This window comes from Primulina huaijiensis, chromosome 3, assembly GCF_012295235.1.
Source record: "Primulina huaijiensis isolate GDHJ02 chromosome 3, ASM1229523v2, whole genome shotgun sequence".
Taxonomy (NCBI): domain Eukaryota; kingdom Viridiplantae; phylum Streptophyta; class Magnoliopsida; order Lamiales; family Gesneriaceae; genus Primulina; species Primulina huaijiensis.
In genome coordinates, this window is record NC_133308.1 from 26,274,787 (window position 1) to 26,296,830 (window position 22,044).

At 35.1% G+C, this 22,044-nt stretch overlaps 1 protein-coding gene across 2 annotated transcripts; it reads right to left on the reverse strand.

The window, feature by feature from the left end:
• Positions 1-8,072: 8,072 nt before the first annotated feature.
• On the reverse strand, positions 8,073-21,783 carry LOC140974136 (protein CELLULOSE SYNTHASE INTERACTIVE 1-like). 2 transcript variants are annotated; one of them, XM_073437410.1, is made up of 8 exons: positions 21,225-21,783; positions 20,805-20,875; positions 19,980-20,053; positions 15,922-18,973; positions 12,580-15,124; positions 9,386-9,840; positions 8,603-8,719; positions 8,073-8,500 (listed from the first exon to the last, which is right to left on the reverse strand). In XM_073437410.1, exons 4-8 carry the CDS (start codon positions 18,958-18,960, stop codon positions 8,360-8,362), a joined length of 6,297 nt encoding a protein of 2,098 aa, XP_073293511.1. In that variant the 5' UTR covers positions 18,961-18,973; positions 19,980-20,053; positions 20,805-20,875; positions 21,225-21,783; the 3' UTR covers positions 8,073-8,359. The 2 variants fall into 2 exon arrangements, with proteins under 2 accessions (XP_073293511.1, XP_073293510.1); XM_073437409.1 differs by having other exon boundaries at positions 20,805-20,903.
• Positions 21,784-22,044: the final 261 nt, after the last annotated feature.

Genomic DNA, 22,044 nt, shown 5'->3' on the forward strand with positions numbered 1-22,044 from the left:
TAGATCATACTGAATTTTCGAGATCGATATTGTGTATACGATGCAGTATATAAGTCTAACTTTGTCAATGTCACGTGTTTGATTCATATAGATAACAAGTACTAGTGCAATTATTGATATAAAAATATTTGAAAATCAATAATTATTCCTCCTAAGAAAACAATTGAACGTGGAGATTTAACTGATGTTGAACTTAAAATATTTGAATAACAAAATCACTGTAATTTATAACTTTTGATATAGTGATAAACACTAGATCGTATAAAAATTAGTATATTCCTTCCCGGTGAAAGAGAAGATGACCGAGTCCTTTTATAATGAATCAATGAGTGTGTTTTCTCTTTACCCTTTTTTGGATGATTTACTTTACCACTTTTATTGACGTACCCTAGGTTCAAAATGTATCTTATTACTGGAATTTTTGTCGATGAACATCTCTGATAACATTTTTTGACAGTGCGAGCTTAAGCTCCGTCCAAATATCACTGCACAATGGACTCATTTTATGAATATGATTGACTCAAGTTATGATAAAATTCACTCTATAATATCCATATTAACAAAATTCAATCTCAAGCTTATATTTATTTCGTGCGTAATTAACGAAATTACAATTTCATATATCTAATATCAATTTTACCATACTATCAATAGTGTATTTTTAAGCATCGGTTTCTTTAAATAAATAACTTTGAAATAGACATAGATAGAATCCCTATAAAATTATCGTAAAAAAAAAATATATATCACTAAATTAGTAATCCACCTATAAATATATCACATTCTCAAAATTGTTAAAATTTTAACAATTATTATTTATGTATATATTCATCGCTAACGTAAATTAGAGTAGGTCTCTTGTGCGACGGTCTCACGAATCTTTATCTGTGAGACGGGTCAACCCTACCGATATTCACAATAAAAAGTAATACTCTTAGCATAAAAAGTAATACTTTTTCATGTATCACTCAAACAAGATATATGTCTCACAAAATACGACCCGTGAGACCGTTTCATACAAATTTTTGCTTGTAAATTACTAGTATATTTTCAGCGTGCATGTTCAGTATAAAAAATGAAGTTGATTCTCTTCATTATGTCGCCATTTTTGTTTTAAACTTTTTGCAAACTTCATTCACGGAACCACTGATATATTGGAATAATTATTGGTAAAAACCAAAAATGGCGGCATAAAGAAGAGAATTAACTTCATTCACGGAACCACAGCGAGGATAAGAACTCTGAGGCTTCAAATGTTCTTTAGCTCGCTGGGACCATTGCCTTTAGTAGTCTATTTGTATCCATCTTATATTTGCCTTTCATTTCCCTCTTTTTTTTTTTGCTATCAGATATTAAGTTTGACATCGACTATGTCGAGACAATTGCCATTTTCTTATTATTTTTTACTAGATATTTTAATAAATTTTCGAAAATAATAACATACATCATAAGTTGGGGTAAAAAAACCGAATCAATTAGAAAAATATTTGATTTGTTTTCGAAATTCGAGTTGAACTCGAACATTTTCAAAATTTTTAATCGAACTTGAGTCGAAATAATTTTGTTCGATAGTTTGCGAACTTTAGTTTTTTATGATATAATAAAAAAAATTAAGTTAATATATATTGAATATTCCAGAATTTATTTTCGATCAATAATTCGAATAGTTCGTAAACATATTCGACTGTTTCAAGCCGAACTTAGCTAACCAACTAAAAAAAATTGACAAATGGTTCCTTTTATTTTAAAAAAAATTGTACCAACGGTTAAAAAATAAAAATAACTAAAAAAAATAAAATCTTAAATTTTATAAAATATTCAACGCCTAGTTAACGATTATTTTAATAAAAACTTCATCTATAAATACTTATCAATTTTCACAAATTATTTCATTCATCCAAACATATTATTCTGCTGACAAAATCTTTTCTATATTTTCTTCATCATCTCAATTTCTTTGTAATATTTATTTTTATAATCATATTTTTTTTATCCGAAATGAATGAAAATAAAAGAGGATTTTTTAAAAAATTTGCGAATTCTCCAAACATGACAGAAAAGAAATTGTTTTTCCCAAAATTCACAATTCCACCAAATTATCAATATTCTGAAAGTAGTTTTTCTACGCAATATCCACCTCATTTTCCAAATTTTTTGTTTGTTCTAGTATATTTCATGTCGCCTACTTTTTATAGATTTTCTAAGCCACAAGCAACCGATTTGTGCTTTACAGCGTGATTTTTTAAGATGAAAGGGATTATGTGACAAATTGGTACAACATTAATGAAGATGATGAACTCACACAATCTGTGCAGAGCTCAAACTGAGGATTTTATGATTATCTCTTGACAAATTCAAAATTATGTGACAGTCAAGTTCAACATGAATTTCGTATCGATTTATTTGAGCATATTTGGACACCATACAACAAAAATCCGTGAATTAGTATTTTAGATATTTTGAAACATTTAATTTATATATTGTTTTTTATTATACGCAAATGTGATTTTTCCTATGCTCCTTCATTTTAAATTTATAATAAAATTTTATTTTAAATAAATTGTACTCGTAAAATAAGATGACATAATTTTAAATAATAAAAAAAACAAAAACAATATTAATATATTTTAAATAATCATTTAAATTATATAAATAAAAAATGAAAATATATTTATTAATTGTAAAATAAGAATAAAGATGTATGAGTGGAATATGAGACTTAAAAATAATAATTGTTAATATTAAAATGAATATTAGAGAAAAAATATTGTATATTTAACATATCGACTTCACGTTGTTTTTTGAGTCGGTGGTGGGTTTTATAAAGTTGACCAATGTGATGTTCTTATAAAAAGTGATTATTAGTGGAGGATGATCACAAAATCTATCTCAAATTTCACTAGTTATAACTAGGTGATGTGACAAAAGGCAACATCGATCAAATTCCAGTGATTTCGGACACAATTGACAGGTACCTTTCATTTTATGGTCATCAATGCTTGAGTTGTCAGAACAATTTGCTTAATCATAACATAGTGCTAACATGAAATGAGTCGATATTTGTAATGTCACAAAAACTGTTACGTTCAAAAATAACTAAAATTACGATACACATTTCTAAAATTAAAAAAAAATAAAAATATATAAGATTAAAACTCAATTTTGACAATATAGGGGATAAAAGCACATGAAGTTCAACTTGAAGACTGAACAGTAATTTTCTCAAATATATATATCAGCATTATTGACAGAGTACAGACACATTAAATATTTTTATGATATNATGAGTGTGTGTGTCTATATAAATAAAGTTGAGTTGGTCAAAGGATTCTTTAATTAGACCACAGTGTACGTCAGAAAATGAATGGCAAAAAACCCTACATTATTTATTTTCTGAGTTTTCTGGGTAGCCTTTTAAGGAGGAGTAATTAAATTCTATGCCATGTCTGTCTGTGCTCGTACGTTTGGGGGTTATTATTGAGATTTCCATCATGACTGAATTTTATTTAAACAAAAATATGTGTGAGACGGTCTCACAGGTCATATTTTGTGAGACAGATCTCTTATTTGAGTCATTCATGAAAAATATTAATTTTTATGTGAAGAGTATTAATTTTTATTGTGAATATCGATAGAGTTGACCCGTCTCACAAATAAAGATTCATAAGACCGTCTCACAAAAAACCTATTCTTTTATTTAATGGCTTCAACCAAACTTGTAGGGTATATTTGCATTTATCACATTGCACCAGGAGTCAAAGTATCCAGAAAAGAAAGAAATATTCATTACAACTTTTAATTCCAGAATTATTGAGAGGATACCTACTGAGACTTGGCCGTATTTGTGTCTTTACGATTTTGATCATCTTATCAATCCATAATTTTAAATAACTTGTTAATTATTTTATATATAATTAGAATTCTTGATAAAGAGAAATTCATATTAATTTTGTTCTATGTAGAGTAAGTGAATTTAAACCATAATACCATTAATTTATAAGTAACTAAAACAATTAGAAAAAAAAATCAAACTTTTTAATACAGTAAAACTTCTATAAATTGATAATATTGGGACCATGGAATTTTATTAATTTAGAGAGGTATTACCCTAATCTGGTGGAAATCATTTCATGATTAACAAAATTCTTTTCTATAATTCCAGTCCCAAATCTTACAAAAATTTCGAATTCTTGTCACCGAGTTAGCAGATTTAGAAGTTTCGATGAGTGAAATTTTCGAAACTCAGTCCAAACTCGGTCCAATTTTTCACGGGCCTTACAAATACGACATCTTTGCGGAGACTTTGTTGTCAGATATACTTGTGTACCGTGTCATGTCAATATTTACAATGAAAAATTATAAAATTGCCAACAAATTAAAATTGCAAGGCTAAAGACAAAAATTTAACAACGTTGGAAAATCAAAATCTCAAAGAAACAAACATAAGATTTAGTGAATATTTACATAACCAGATTTAGGACATTGATATATTAAAATTTTGTGTAATTACTAGCATGATTATGTAGATTAATCTCATGATTTTTATTCATATTTCATGTAAAAATTGGCGCTCCCAAAGAAAGTCCTGGGTTCGTCCCTGTTTGTATCAAACTATAGCTGCAGATTTTTCATGATCCGCCAATTTATAATGTTCATGACAAATATATAATATGAAAATACTTCTGATATTTTTGGTCTTTGAACAAAATATGGATTTGTTTTTTGAAANTCTCTAGATCAACATATTTCCCGAGATGAATGGTGGCGAGAATTAGGGTTTTTGGCAGAATTAAATATAATAATTTCTTCTGCCAAATTTATTTAGTCATAGAATATCCGATTTGATGGTAAATACAGATATTTCACAATTAGAATTTCTCAACAATTCGAATTCTTCATTAAAATTTCAAAATTTTTAGCATTACAATTCTTTTGTCCATCAACTAGAATTTCAATTATAAGACAAACTCCATTTTCATTTATCTTATAGTTAATTCAATGTCCTTTACAAGGAAATTAAGAAGCTTCCTAGTAAGATGAAAACGAAAAATTATTTAAAATATAATAATATTTTCAAACATAAAACAAATATATCAAACCCCCACGAGCCATAATTTTGTAGGCCGACTCGATTCATTTGCACTCGGACATCTTTATATAGATATAGATATAGATATAGATATATTATATATGCATGACTTCATTACAAAATCTTTGAGCTAAGAGCTACACTTCTCTCACTATACATGCAGACACCATGAAATTCTCCATGCAAACAAACTACAAAATAGAAAACGCGATTCCAATTCCTCAAAACCCATCGAAGTACCACAAAACCAAAACTCAAAAACCTAGCTATCACCTTTGGTCGATTATCCATGCAGGAAAAAACCAACTTTTATCAAACTCTCTTGCTCACTTCTCAAAATGTAGGTTTTGATGTGATCAAGAAAGTTTACAAAAATATGGCTCTTCGATACAATCCGGATATTTGTTCTGCACCTCTAACAAAGGAGGAATCCACGAAACTTTTTGTCGAGTTAAGGAATGCGTACGAGCACTTTCTGATCCGAACTTGCGAAGAATATGCGTATGATCTCGAGTTGGGTTTGAAGAATTCTTAGGGGCCATGTGTGGAGATCAAACGTAATTCGAATATTTGTAGAGAGGCGTGGGAGAGGCAACTCAACGGATTGGAGGAGCGTTCTGCTAAAAGAACGAAGAAAAGGAGAAGTAATTAAATAACTACTATATGAATTTATATGTTTTTTCGTTCATCATATGTTAGTTACAAGATTTTCATTCATGGTTTTAAGTGTTATTACATTATTATTATTTTGATGGAGTTTTAAGCGTTATTCGAGTCACATATATAAAATGTGACACGATCGAGTAATTTTTTATTTTTTATTTGTGCAAAATGATTCAAAAAATAAAAATGTTAGTGGTTTTGAAAAACTATCTATTCCTATGTAGAGAGCATGCATGTCACATTAGTATAGGAGATAATATGATATTGCAACTCAAATATTTTTATTTTGTACCCGAGCCTAAGCTTCGATTTTCGATCGCTTTCCTAGCTAGAAGAAGTTAATGCTTTCTATCATTCTCATCGGCTCTCACATAAATGTACTCCTTGCAATCCATGAGAATCGATCATGTGATATTGAGAGTGTTACCAATTGTATAATCAAATATTTGCCGCTTTATAAGAAACTATAATTAGTGATAATTATGTAGCTCTAATATTTTAAAATTGTATAGCAACCTATAGGTCATGTTTTGATAGTTAGTCTAACAATGACAAATATTGTTTCTTAACAATGAATCTTTCGTATGATCATAATCACTATTTTATGTTTTTGGACCAAGAAAAATATTGTGAACGTAATTTAATCACGACCGATTGAACATTTATTTTAAAGTAGGCATCGATCTTGTAATGAAAACATTGTCTGTGATGAGAATTAATTCAGTATACGTCTAGGAGATATATATACATAATCTTAATTAAACTTGGCCTATAAAAATAAGTATTTCAAATTTATGTAGAAAGAGAAAAGATTGGAATGTAGTCTGTCGTGCATTACAAGGATTTAAGTCAGACGAATTATTGGTAAGAAAGATTGAAGTTGCAAGTAGGAAAGTGATTTTTATCAGTAAATGTGAATTTTATTGATAAAAAAAAATTATATCGATTACAAAATACATATTTCATCCATCTCACATATTTATAGTAATAAATATAAAAACTAGATTATATATTTAACATTGAAGAAAAAGAAATTCAGTCAAAATATATCAGACAGAACGCGTATATCGGACACAACCAGGCTTATACAGCATGCAATAAAGGCTCAAAACGTAGGTCAGAATCCTCTACAAAAAGGATCTAAATCAAAGTACCATGGAAGGAACTGTGTGGGAATATAGAGTATGAACATCTACATACATCAACCTTGATCTCCGACGTAATTACCCGCCCCAGAAAAACCAAGGTGTTCCGAGCTTTCCATATGGCATAGACCGTGCTGAATAATTGGTACCGACGGAGGAACCAAAGTAGACACACTTGAACGTCATCTTCATATATAGTCGTCACGGAGAAATGCATGCGAAGCCATATATTAAAGTAAATTATTGATGTCGTACGAGTGTGTGGTTTGTTGATGTATATGAATATCATACTTATATGAAGCTCATCATCCGAGAAGAAAATTAAAATCTTTATTTTTAAAATTTGTGAAAATTTATGTCTCTTTTAGATTTATATTATCTTCTATTACATCTCACATGTTCTAAAAGTATTGATGAAAGATAGAACAAGAATCAAACCACTAGGATATGGTTCCGAATTTCCCGTTCCTAATTACAATTTCTGTTTCAGTACTAAAATTTATTTTTTCAAACTTTAACAGTAAAAGAAAATTAATTAACAATATAATACGAGGAGAAATTAAACTAATTGTTCAATAATTATACTTTAAAATATGGAAAATTACACTTTTTGTCATGTAAATTGACTTGTTTTGGATTTGAGTCATAAAGCGGACTTTCATCCGGTAACTTGAAATTTTTTGTTGGTTTTAATCTAAGTAACTTGGATTTTTTCCCCAAAGCCACGAAATTAACTGAATATAGATATATGATATTATTTATCATACACCAATTAGATTTTTTTAATGAAGAATCTTTTTAAATGAAAATTTTTGCTTTCAATAACGAGATGTGTTCTTTCCGTATTTCTCAATTTAACAATCCTAAATTTTTGCTTCGTTAATTAATTTTAGTAAATAAAACACTAAGTGTAGCATATTTTATAGCGAAAGATTTCATCTTCCTGACCTTTATACTCCTTGTTGATTCATAATGCATTCCCCTTTGTTTAGCGTATTTACAAATTGCCCCTTCCAAAAATCATAATCACAATCCACTCTTCAATCAAAATTTAAAAGCAATTTCATTTTTATCTTTTGGTTTTTTGCTCCAAATCTTCGTTTAGAATTTGTCACATAGATACCTCGTGCAGTGCGTTGTACGTATTAATATGCAAAAAAATTGCAGGCATAAAATGATTGGTCCGATTTCTCCAAGAAAAAAATAAATCAAAATTACAGAAGAACACATAAATAAATAAGACGTTTTCTCTCCTGGATTCGAGTAAGATGTGGGAGGTTGAAAAACAAAAACGAGAGAAAAGAAACAGTAATTTCAGATCAAGATCAGGAATATTACAAAACTTTGCAAAAAAATATGGACACTCTAACACAGCCAAATCCTATGGAAATGTACATATAACTTGAGAATCAAGAATAACTTCACTTCGCAGTTGAATTCATCAGACCTTAAGCAGGATTTTTTACTTGTTAGACCACTGGAATTCTATTTCCAGATTTCTTGAAGGCCCGCTTTTGCTTTCAGGCAGTAGAGTGTACTCCCCAGAAACGGCACCTAACATCACTACACGGTCGATTTGAATAGTTACCTTTCCGAATGAGCTCTGCCATACATAGCAATGACACCATTAGTGCAGCGAAACAACAATAAATTGTATCAGAAGAAGCGGAAATTCATCTAAATCTTGTTTTTCTGACTCGTTTACCTTCCCCATTTTACTTTTGTTCTTGCATGAAATATGAAGCTTCTGGCCTTTAGGAGGGCTTTCAAAGGACCAAGCAAATGTTTCATCCCACTCTGGATTGGGGCCTGTCGATACAACCTGAGAGCGACGACATTTTTCATCAGTTACAATTGTACACAGAATGGCAGCACAAATGGCGTGATCCATTCAGCATTTATTGTGAAGATTCCCAGCCAAGTGATGCAACATTACCCAAGAACCAAAACCACATTACTTCGTATAAAGATTTATTCATTATAAATGGTTATCTACGCACAGCATTTGCACCATTGTAACGTTGTTAGAAACATTTGTCATTATCAAACAAATTTGACATTGTTTTTTGGATCAATAACCTACTTTTCTGGACAGGCTTTTAGATGAATAATTTTCTACTCAAGAAACTGAGAGAACATGGAGAAAACGCCTTCTCAAATGCATGTATGTGTAAAAGACTCGTAATAATAATAAAAAAAATGTATTTTTGTGAAGTTTCTAGAGATTGAAAGATCATGTTGTCCAAATCTGTAAGTTTATATCAAGGAACTCCATGTGGGGTGCAAATGTGGTGAAGCGAGCAAGAGATGCTGGCATGATTTGCAGAACCCTCCACGACCTATGCAAGCTATATTTCCTCATTTAAGAATCCTTAGATTCCAACTTCTATATTTGCTGTAGCATTCAGAAGACTAATTTCACGAGCCAAAAGAAATGAACAGCATTCTAAAGTGAACAATTTTGAGCCAAAAAAGGACAACTATGTACCTTGGTTTGGCGAGGGGCAGTGTTTCCAAGGGTCAGCTTACAGTATACGCTCGGGCTCCCAACTGATTGTCTCATATTGTTTCCTCTCTTGATGATTACAGCTAGTGTCCCTGGCAAACACTGCAGTAAAAATTCAGCCTTCTCCTGAAATCGTGGTGGGCCTGATTGTATCAGATATTGTAATAAGGGGATTCCATCTGCAGCAGCAATAGATTGCGCTCTAGACACTTCTGCTGGACATGCTGACCAAGCTTGCCTTAGAAGAAATAGAGCATCTAAGGAAGCTTCTTGAGTAGCTTCTGATCCAGTTTTAAGAGATGCAACCAGATGAGGGATGCTTAACGTTGCAGGTTCTGTGGCTCTCAGACGGGGAAAGTTCCCAAATAGTGCATTCAGTGCCTTTAGATACTCATCATTTACTGCACCAGTGGCCCACAAGTCTTTCTCAATTGCAGCTGCAAGAACAGCAGATTATCACTCCATTAATTCTCGCAAAAATAACAAGCTGTAACTAGATGTAAAAACATCACAAACTGTAATTTATCATTCAGAAGCTGAAATACAGTAGGTGAGATATTTTTATTTTGATCGAAAACTATGATTTTATTATAATAATAGAGAATGTTACAAAAAAAGCGAATGAGCAATCCACAAGACATCTCACAATGTAGGGAAAAACACAACAACTACGCTATCATCAGGAGCAAATAAATTTCCAATCCCTAACTAGATCTGAGATAAACAGGTGATTAAACTCTGGCATCTTTGTCATCCAAGTCGGAACTCTGAATTTGATCTTCTCCCAAACGTCGTTCGTAGACACCGATGTGTTTGGGAATATTCTATTGTTGCGCTCCAGCCAAATTGACCAAAAAACGCAATGAACGATGAAGTACAAAAAACTCATATTTCTTCTCTCGGTAAAAAATCCTAGCTCCCTAGGAAACAAGTCATGTGCATTTCTTGGAAAAGTTCATTCAAAACCCAACTCTTGCAGAACTTTGATCCAAATTCCACTCGTGAAGGAACAATGCAACAATAAATGGTCTTGATTTTCCTCTTGTTTCCGACAAAAGCTACACCATTGTGTGCATGAGGCGTAAGCCGGGCCAACGTTTTTGCAACGCAACACAAGTCGGCAGTTTCCCCAAAGCCACGATCTACGAGAGAACTTGAACCTTATGCGAGATAGATATTTTCCATACGTTAGAGTAGTACATGAATAAAGGAAAGTTGGAAACCGGAAAGAAAGAGGCGTAGAAAGAACTTACAAAAAAATACAGGAAGAATCCCCCAACCAGACCCGAACATCCTCCGTGCCCAAACTCAACCTAACTGTATCTAAGACCCCTAAAAGAGTGCTGAACTCACCCAATTCAATCTCATTTAACACTCTTCTGAAACGCACATCCCATTGAATGTTGGAATTACCCTGAAGATCGACGATAGAGAAGAAGTGGCTACTCGGTTTGTTAATAGAACAGGAAGTCTGAAAAAGAGATGGAAAACGCTCTTTGAGCGACAAAGCCTCCCCCAACTATCCTCCCAAAAACGAATGAGATTCCCCCTTTGAGCACTGCCCTAACCAACTGATGACAAGTCGGGTAAAAACGAGAGATAAATTTCTAAGGACTTCTAAAGGTCGAGTTCCTAGCCAGCCCCACGTCCCACACATTATCTTGAAGACCATGAATGCTCTCGATAACTTTTTTCCACAAAGAATCCCTTTCCACTGAGAGATAAGCATCCCCACCACCATTTCTCTAGAAACGTCTTATTCCTCAAACGAATATTCCTCAACCCAACGTTTTTTTCCATATTGATTTTCAAACCCTATTTGATGCCGAAAGAAAATAGTATTTCCACCAAAGCCATCATATGCCTCTCGGATTGGACGAAAAACAAGGTATCGTCTGCGAATTGGATGTTAGAAATTTCTATTTTATCTCTCCCTATTTCCAGCCCTCTCACCATGTTCTCTGTCTTAGCCCTGTTTACCAACCGCGCCAAACCATCAATCACTAGATTAAATAGGAAAGGGGATAATGGATCCCTTTGTCTAAGACCTATCTCCCCTTTGAATTTCCCCCGTGACCTTCAATTGCAGGTAAAAATCTAAGAATTTTAACAAAACAGGTGAATGGTGATAATAGTTGCCTGCTTGGACATTTTAGTTTTTTACCATAGGAAAAAAAATAGAAGTACATTTTCTAGAGTGTTTGGAAAGCTGAGATTATGTGCTTCACTGCAGGCCGGTTCCGAAATTATGTTTTTGAAGGTCAATGTAGGTAAAAAATTCACACGCTTCTACAACAACTTTCATTTCAACAGAATTAATTACCTAAAAACTTTCTTTCTAATACGTACAAGTTGTATATTTTAAATTATAAGCAATCCATACATGTTTTAGCGACAAATTTCGTTTTAATATACAGTTGCATTACTTGACAGAAACAATATAATCTTCTAATGCATAAACCAATAACGTATTCGGAAGAATATTAAACAAGTGAAGCTTTCAAAATAAGCACCACTAAAAAAACAGTACGCTACATTTAGCTCAAAATTTCAACTTTCCTGTTGCTTGACATTTCAAATGAACTATTAACAACAAAATTATGCAATTATATTTTTTAATGGTTTTTTTTCTAAACAATCATTATTCTCTTTCATGGTTTTAATACTATTATTGCACATCAATTCAAAGAGTTCGACAACTTTTAATTTTAAAATTCCACGACCTTTCGAAATTATCTTGAAAATTCTTCCACTAACTTTGAATAGAACGCAATCAAAAGCCAAAATAAGGGCTGTTCGATCTGGATCAACCAAACTAATACTCAACTCTTACAAGTACTACAAGCTTTTTAACTTTAAATTCTTTTAAAATAAATGTTATAAAAGATTGAAACTAAAATTTGCTAAAATTCAGACAAAATTTGATTTTGAAAAGGCAGCAATTGAAAGTTCAAACAAATGAAGCTTAACTACAGAGATGGTGTAAAGTGCGGTTGATACCAACGACTATTTTTCTCAATCATCTGAAAGAAAATGACAGAATGGAAGCCAATACATCACATGCAAAGGCAACATGTTATAAGAAGTTACAAGTAGAAAGACACTAGCCGGACTAATATAATTATTATCACCAACAATCCAGTTAATAGAGCGTACCAAGAAATGAAGAAATTTACCTGTTATAGCTCTGACAGTTTCGCTTGAAGCATATTCTTGAATGGTATTGTTTGAGAAAAGAAGTTTAATAAACAATGCCGCCTGTACTGATGTCTCAGGGTCACTAGAACCAATTAGATCGAGTACAACCTGAACACCGCCAGCTTCAGCAACTGCCCTTTTATTTGATCTACTGTACATAACAAGGTTCTGCAAAGCACACATAGCAACTACTTTCATTTCTTCTGTAGGTTGATCCTCCAGTATATTCACTAAGGCTCGGCAGGCTGAAACAGCGTCTGCTGTTCTAGCAAGAGCTTCATTCTGGAATAGGTCACCAAGAGCTAGAGTTGCAAGAAGCCTCGCTTGCTGACCTTGGGTTTGAGGATCCAAAAGGTATTGGGACAATGGCAATATTGCAGATTTGGTAACTTTAGATTCCCTGATCTTCACATTGTTCAACAACACTTCAAGTAGTCTGGCAGCAGTTTCCTCACATTGATGGCTGCTAAGAAGGTCAAGAAGCGCCTCAATTGCCCCACTTTCAGCCATTGCCTGCGCACTGGTAGAGTCATCACTCTCCAATACCAAGAGAGCATTCAGTGCACCAATAATTGTGCTCTCCAAGCCGGAACGAAGCAATCTCACCAAAACAGCTACAGGTACTTCTAAATAGAACTCAGAACTGAACTGCAGAATAATGGATAACACAGATGCAGCAGACTCCCACAAGGCATGAGGTAGAAAAGGATCGGCTTGAAGGATGACTTTGGACAGCTCAGCTACGCCACCATCTTTTGCGATTTCATTAGGCCATGTTACAGCAACGCTGACAAGAGCTCTCACAGCTCTTTGTTGCAAAACAGGTACGCCAGAACCAAGAATTCGTACCAGAGGACCAATAACCTGCTGTGTTAGAGGATCCCTCTGAAGATGCTCTTCCAAAAGCAGATGGGACAGAAGCTCTGCTGCCAACTGTTGCACTGCTGATGCAGGAGAATCAAGTAAAGGCAGTAAAGGTTCTATAGCTTGCTGAGCTGTGAGAGTGTAATCAGCACGACACTGTGGATGCTCTAAGATATTAACAAGAACCTGCAACGCACTATGTTGTCCGTCTGGTCCGAACTCTGTTCTTGTCAGCAACTGGAAGAGGGGCTCAACCACTTTCGATGCTGATGGACCTTTTGCGATGGTAGCATTATTTGTGAGTATTCTGAGCAGTTCAACAAATGCAGCACAGAGGAAATCTGGAGCTTCATGAAGTATATCAAGCAAGCTCTCCATGACTCCAGCTTTCATCATTTCCATCTTACTCGCAGGCCTATCTTTTCCTAACTTCACGAGAGCTCTAGATACAGCCTCGTGAAGAGAAAAGTTCTGACCATAGAGAAGGCTCACAAGAGGAATAACTGCACCATGTGCAGCGACAAGCTCTGCCAGCTGCTCATCATCTAAGAGTTTATCTAATGCATGGACAACTGACAGGTGAGCAGGACTATACTCATTAACAAGGAGAGAGACTAAAGGTTCAACACAGCGGGCTGCGGCCACAGTAGATCTTATTCTTGTATTGCAAAAAAGTACACAACATAACTCAGCAGCATCCCCCTTCAACTGCATTGAATAATTCGACGAAAGAATCCTGCATAGTACATCAACAGCATTCATCTCAACATCGGCAACTGCAAGGGCTTTTGATGGATTCTCTCTCAGCAGTCTAACCAAAGCCGCAATAGCAGCATGTTGCTCCTTCTCCAAACCTGTATTAAGAATTTCCACCAGAGGTCGAACAGCATGCCTGGCAGAATCTGCGTTCCTTACATGATCAGCAGAAAATAAGTTCTCTAACGCTTTAGCTGCACTGTATCTCGCTGCTCTTCCACCTAAACGCAAAACTGCTACAAGTTGACTGACAGCACCAAATGCAGATTCATGTCTCCTTATTTCAGCTGTGCTAAAAAGAATGCCGAGTAGATCAGCAGCAGCAGCCTCGTATGTATCTTGTGGTCCGAGAGAAAGATATTTTGTCAACCCTTCCAAAGCCCCCGACTCCACCATAACAATTTGATTAGGAGTACAATCTTTAGCAAGCTGGATTAGAATACCAAGCGCGAGAAACGGTGCTCCTGGGCGGTCTGGAATAGGTTTAAGCAAATCAACAAGGGCTGGTATAGCTTTCCTCGAAGTTGCACCAACCCTGATGTCATCAATCCTAAACAATCTTTCAAGAGCAACTTGGTCTGGATAACGAATCAAAGCAAACTCCTCGGACAATTCTAGAAGATCGTAAATATCAACATCAGCACAACCAAGAAAGGAGATGAGTCCTGCTGCCACCCCTGAATTTGCAACTGATAGAAGAGTTCCCCTGCTACCATTACAAACAAGACTAGCCACTGCTTGGGCGGCAAAATACCTGTTCGCTGGTTCCTCAGACCTCAACATATTAGCTAACACTGGAATTGTTTTCATGGTTGCATTAGAGCGTATGACATCTCTATCTTGAAATAATACTGCTAACAACAAGGCACAAATCCATATGCTGTCATCCTCTTTAAAATCAGCCTGCAAATATGAGGCAATAATTGATAAAGAACATGCCAACAAATATCAGGATCAATATCAACACTGGAATATCAAGTGGATAAAAAAGGATAACAGAATATGCATATGAAACTTTTTTTTTAATTTCATAATACTAAGGTCTAGATTGGCATGCAGGAAAGGAGTAAGGTGAGAATGGAATCAGCTCTAGAACGGAATGAGCATGCCAATACTCAGTAGAACGATGGATATATATAATTTCCTATAACTGGTATCCTAATTCGTAAGATATGGTGAAGTAATGGAACACATTTTCCTTACTTAATTTAAAACGTATCATTCAAAATAAATAGTGTGAAATAAAATTAAATTATTTTGACGAGTAAATCACCTTTCACTAAACAAAATTAAATAACTATTATTCAAAAAATTTATTATTAATATTATTAAATAATGATAATTATCATTATTATATTATACGTATTATTTTAGTTATTATTATGATCATTATTATTAATATTTATTTCATTATTATATTTTGTTTTTATTGTATTATTTTTATCATTTATTATTGTTATTATCATTAGATTATTACAATTATTAAGTGACATGATTATCATTTCATTTTTATTTATTATTAGTAAATGATACATTAGTTATTATTAAAAATAAAAATTAATGGAGTGAGAATAAGTAAACCCAACCAAATCCGGAGGAACGACTATTTCCACAATTTGGGAATAGCTATTGCCACAAGAGTTGCATGGTACGGGGAATTCATATAGCACTTGTTACAAATAAAAGATTCTGCTACATACCTGTGAATACTGTGAAAAGAACTGAGAAATTTTCTCAGTGAGAACTTCAAGTGCACCAGACTCCATGATCTTGAGTTTACTTTTATCATCATAACAAGCTAGCATTGAAAGAAGCCACACAGATATGTTGGAGCCACTAATGACTGAAGTACTTCTCTCGGACTCATCTTTGCTTTCTTCTTCAGCAGTTATCCTGGAGATGCTTATGATATCCTTAGTGCCCTGATCTCCAACAACAGAAGACTCTGTAGAATCTACCATTTCAACAAGAGAACTGATGAGTGAATCACATAAATTAGATCCGTTAAAGTCTTCAACTACTCTTTGATGATTCACTTTTGCAGTGCAAACAAGGAGTGCAGCTCCACCAGTTTTAACACTTGAAATTGAGGAATCAATTACCCTTCTCACAATGGATGAAATGCATCCTGTGGAACACGCAATTGTGCTCCCAAGAAACAGGGGCTGAGCTCGGCAGAGCCGAGATAAAATTTCTATAGCCTTGTCCTGCAACAACGGAGGGACATCAGCAATACATGCAACTATGGGGGTAATGCTACTTGGGTGTTCAGCAAGAACTGCCCAAGCAGGTTTGATGTGGCCAACGACTCCAGCCGACCTTGAGAGAAAAGCAAGTGCATCTAATGCCTCTGAGGTCGTTACAGACTCAATGTCAGCAGCTTCAAGGAAAGAAACCAATCCAAGAACAGTTCCAGTACGATTTACACACTCAATCAAATTATCATCAATTTGACGAGAATGGAGAAAGCGAGCAATAGCAGATGCTGCATGGGTCTTTCCAATATTTGTGCCTTCACGTAAAACTCTAGTTGCAGGCAAAATAACTTCTTCCAGTATAGCTTTTTCTGAAGCTTCACTGTCTTTCAAGAGATTTGACAAAGCACACACTGCTTGCTCCGCAACTCGCAACACTGAAGAGTTAGCATGCACCACCAACAAGGGCAAAGCTTCTCTGGCAGCAGTGGCCACATCACGGTTATCTTTAATTGAGAGAAATATAGCGGCAAGGCAGCGGGAAGATTCCACTAAAACATTTTCTGATTCAGCATTTAAAAGCTTCATTACTGACCAAAGAGTCTTAACTGCAATGCTACTCTGACGCAAGTCTTTCCGGAAATCATATATTCCAGAAAGAGCCCGAGCAGAATTTGCCTGAGTCTCTTCCCTGGAGGAGCTTAAAATTTTTAGCATTGTCTCAATTGCATCATTCGCTGCACTACCTTCACGCAACATTTCATTAAGAGGGGCCATGGAAAGCAAACTTTTTAATGCATCCAAGACATAAACTTTAGATTCAGGCAAATCACTGGTTAACAACGCACTGAGCTGGCTGATTGTTGCAGTATCTGATTTGTGAATTAAATGATTCAAGGTCTTAGCCGCAATTTCCTTCCCATTAGAACTTCCGTTCTTCAGCAGCCACAATAAGGCTGACACAGCATCAGCACTTTCAACACAAGCACGTATATCCTCGCTATGATTACAGAGGTTTCCCAAGATCGTTGCAGAGTCTTCTTTAGCTTTTCCAGAACCAGTTTCAAGAATTTGAACAAGTGGAGGAATGCCACCGGCAGCTGTAATAGCCCATTTACTTTCATCATTTTCATTGGATAACAGGCATAGCAATGCAACAGCACATTCTTGCTGCTGTTCTGATGAAAGACCAAGAAGAGATATCAAAAGCTGAATTCCATCACGACCTTGAAGGGCATGCCATAAACTACCTTCATTGTTGCAAAGAATGAGAAGGGATTTTATCAACTCTTCCTGAACGTCATTGGCTGCCATTGTAATCAAACCTACAAGCAGTCTTTTAGCATCGGAATTTAAAAGTTTGCTCGATAGTATTGCATTCCCATACAAACTAGCAAGAGCTTCTATTATACGCTCTTGAATTAAAAATGGTAACTGTGGTTTGAACTGTTGCACCAATATTGTCTCCACCTCCAGGGGATCTGATGCTCTGGTGTATTCTGCTTTGCTGTCATATATCATCAAAGCAGAAGCCAAAGCTCCTAACGTATCAGCTACCTGTGCTGCAGAGGAACATGATTCTAGACTTTGGCCGAGACTTGAGATGACATATGACAAACCGCCAGATATATTAGCAAGCGCACACATTGCATTCTCTTGTAAAGCTTGGGCAAACTCACCCTGCATGAATTCTTTTGAAGGAGCTATAGTTGCATTAATCAGAACAGGTATACCGTTGGCATTGGCAACCTCCCGTTTAGCTTCTTTGCACTGAGCTGATAGAGATTTCAGAGCAGCTGCAGCTTCTGCTCGTACAGAAGCTTCATTGCCAGGTCCAAGTAGCTTTAAGAGGAGTTTGGTGGCCTCAGCAGCAATTACTTTAGAACAGACAGATGCATCCTCCATCATCATACATGCCAATAGAAAGCATACATTTGCTTGAGTACTTGATTGGCCTGTTGTAAGCAATTTCACTAAGACATCAACTCCTCCAGATTGAATTGTTGCAGGCCAAAATCCCTCAGTACTGCTAGAAAGATTCCGCAAAGCTCCCGTTAGTAAATCATCAACCACATTACCAGCCTTGAGCCCCTTTTCTAACTGCCCCCATAATACAGGGACAACTCCTTCTGTTGAAAATATTTTTGAGCCAACGTGATCCTTGGCATCACCTTGAGAAACAGCATATACTGTCTTTGCCGCAGCAATTTGGCCTTCTGCGGAGTTTGACTTGAGAAGACCAAGCAATGGTGGAATGCAACCTCCAAGTAATACTTTGACCCTTAATTCATTCTCTTGGCACAGAGAACCTAAGACGGTAGCTGCCTGTATCTTTATCTCAAGTGATCCAGACCGAAGCAGAGAGACAAGTACTGGAACAGCTTGAGAATGAGATCCCACTGCACTAAATGCATTTTCTCGCGTAGTTATTAGTTCGAGTAACTCCCCCAAGGAATCCTCTTTTTCTTGTGGTGATGAGGACTTCTGGCGCAACTGCTCAATGCATTGTGCAACAGTTGCTAATGTCCCATCTGAATCATCCATGCTACTCCTATCCCTGCGGATAAATAGGATTGTGAAGCATTATCATCATCATTAGATTTAACCAGACAAAAATCCACCTAATGATATCGAACAGAAACGTGAACAAAAAATTTCATAGCTGAGCAGGACAGTAGATAATGATACTATTTTTTTTATCCGAAGTAATACTTTGTATGTAATACCACTGACACATGCAATATCAAAGATAAAGTTACACCATGCATGTTAATCGGAAAATTAAACTAGGATCTTGAAGTTCACTCAGCTAAAGCAATAAATCTAGGTGACAACAATTCCATATAGAACTTCACAAATGTTATAGTTTTCACTGACTTCAATATAGTTCCAGCCACGGGCCACCGGCCACCTGACTAAATTCTCATCTAAATTAGTGTCATCGGTAATTTCTAGCACTCAAGTGACCATGGCAGTCTCATTTGATGAATAACAATGGCTATAATGTTAAATGTTGTTACTTAAAAATAAAGGATAGAATCTGAGCGTGGGCTCATAATTAATTCTTCAAAGATGTACTACAACAAATGAATGTGAGTGAAGAATTTTGGGGAATATTGATATCCGCATAATTTTTGAGTTTAAAAGAAATAAATCATTTTATCGACTTAAGTATCTAAATCTAAAACTTATAAAAACAAAAAACTAAAACCATAATATAACTAAAAAAATCCCAATACGACCTAACTATACCAGGAAAAAAATATCTTACAAATTAAAACCATACATTTTTCAATAGTTGAATTGCTAGACAATTATACATGGCATCAGTTTTTATCACCTATAGTAAGTTTATCTCGGACTTACTCATTATAGTTGCTTGCTATCAACGTGAAAAATATCTTGAAAGTCTTGTTTCAAGTGCCATGCTAGTGTTGCATAGATGAATTTCATCAGACACACACAGTTCACATCATGAATATGGATTCTATTATAAGTTCAAGAAATCAGGACATCAGCTGGATATAACAGAATTCTGGGGCCAAGCAAGAAAACCAACCCACCTTGAATTATGTTTCACGGCTGCATGTGTAGTTTGAGGCTCAGAATCGTGAATTTTAGCTTCTCCATTTCTCTCCTACAGTATAAAGAATAAAATAAAATTATAGTAAGAGAGAATTCCCAAAGTTGCATCAGTTAATTGAATATAAGCAGAGAAATAATCAAATTCATTTGGAAACAACATGGAACAACTTCTACTCATATGCATTTAGAAAAAGAGTGCAAGGTTTTCCAGGAAAAAGCAATGACTGAAATGGTCAAATCGCATAAATCCAGTTCGAGATAGTTCACAAGCAAAACAGCGTCATTAGTTGATCTTTCAGATGGAAAGTTGATCTAACTCTAAGTAAACAACATGGTGGGAATTATTCAAATTGCTAGGCTTTGAAGTATATGTTTCAGAAAAGAAATAAAAGCACCCAATCAACTCTAATCTCAAATATCCATAGCATAGTTTTAAAACAAGGATGACAGGTATATTAAACTTTTACTTTTGCATGATTAACTGCTCTCTTTGATTGTTCTACTGTATTGATACATTTACAAGAAAAATCACAAATTTTAAATAATGGACTATTTTCAGGAGAATCGTAATGATCGTAAAATTCTAATGCGATGAGTAAGTAAGCAAAGATTAACACTTCAAATCTATATGGTCGCATTTTATTCAATATAAGAACCACAATGGCCAGACTACATTATAAACATTTATGCAAAGATTGCACAAGGGATACTCATTGGATTTTACATCAACAGACCAGCATGTTACAGTCTACAGAGTTCACTACCGCAAATCATTAGGCTCGTTGCTGCCACAAGATTTTTACCTGGTCATTTGCGGAAAGCGTGCTGCCATGGGGAGCAGCAACCCGCCAAGCCAGTGTCGCCGCCAGCTTTGCTGTGATCCCGAGATCTTAACTTCAGATCTGACCACCCAAGAAAGAAACAAGAACAAGCTAATGACAGCGGCCTCTCAGATCGAGGGGTCAACCAAGTACAAAGACAAGTTTAACAAACGAAAATCTAGATACCACTGGAATCTGAAAATTTCTAGCTCCATGAATGAGCACATATAAAATATCCAGAACTTCAATTCAAGTACTTTGCTAAAATATCTCGCAGCAATCGCATGCGCGAATCCAATACTAGAGTAGAAGCGATGAGTATGCGTGATTGACTTGAAGAAAATAAGCTGACTTTAGCCTTGAAATCAAACAATTACCATCCTACAGAGTAGAGGAGCGTACCCTTTTGAAATCTCGCGCAATTTCGCCCAGCAAACTAGATCAGAGTGTTGCCGAATGCAAAAAATGAAATCTTTACACGTAGAACGAATGCAGCAAACAACTAGAGCAACAGCACAATGTGAATTATCATTGGGATCTACAGAAAAGGAATCTAGAGATCCCTTTTTAGATTGTGGAAGAATGATCCGATTTCTCTGCTGAGCTGAAGGAATTGCACTGTAATTAACGTAGATAGAGAGAAGAAGTCAATATCGTGGACTGTGAAGGGTTTTTGCTGGTCTCTCTCTATCTCAAATGTAATGTAAATGTGGAAATGTATCGATTCGTTGCTTGAGGGAGATTAAACGCCTTTGATGATAGATATATACATATATGTTTGTATAGACAGAGAAAGAAGTGTATGTGAGAGTTATGTGCTGGTAATTGTTTTGAGTGTCAGAATGGAAGAGCTGGGGCACGCCGGAGGGGCCACCGACAAATAATGCGGCGGCGGCGGCTCCCAACATTGGTTATTCGGCTTCAGTCGACTCACTCCTCGTTTCTCTCTTCTTTCCCGATTTCGTCCCTCTAATTTCGCCTGTTATGTAAATCTCTCAATTATTATCCCAATTTTGATGTATTAACAAAATGTGAGGAAATTTTGGGATTCCGTCTCGTCATTTATATATTATTATAGAGTAGGTCTCTTGTGAGACGGTCTCACGAATCTTTATCTGTGAGACGGATCAACCCTACCGATATTCAAAATAAAAAGTAATACTCTTAGCATAAAAAATAATNTTGCTCCATTAGGTTTTAAAAAATAATTATTTTTAGCTAA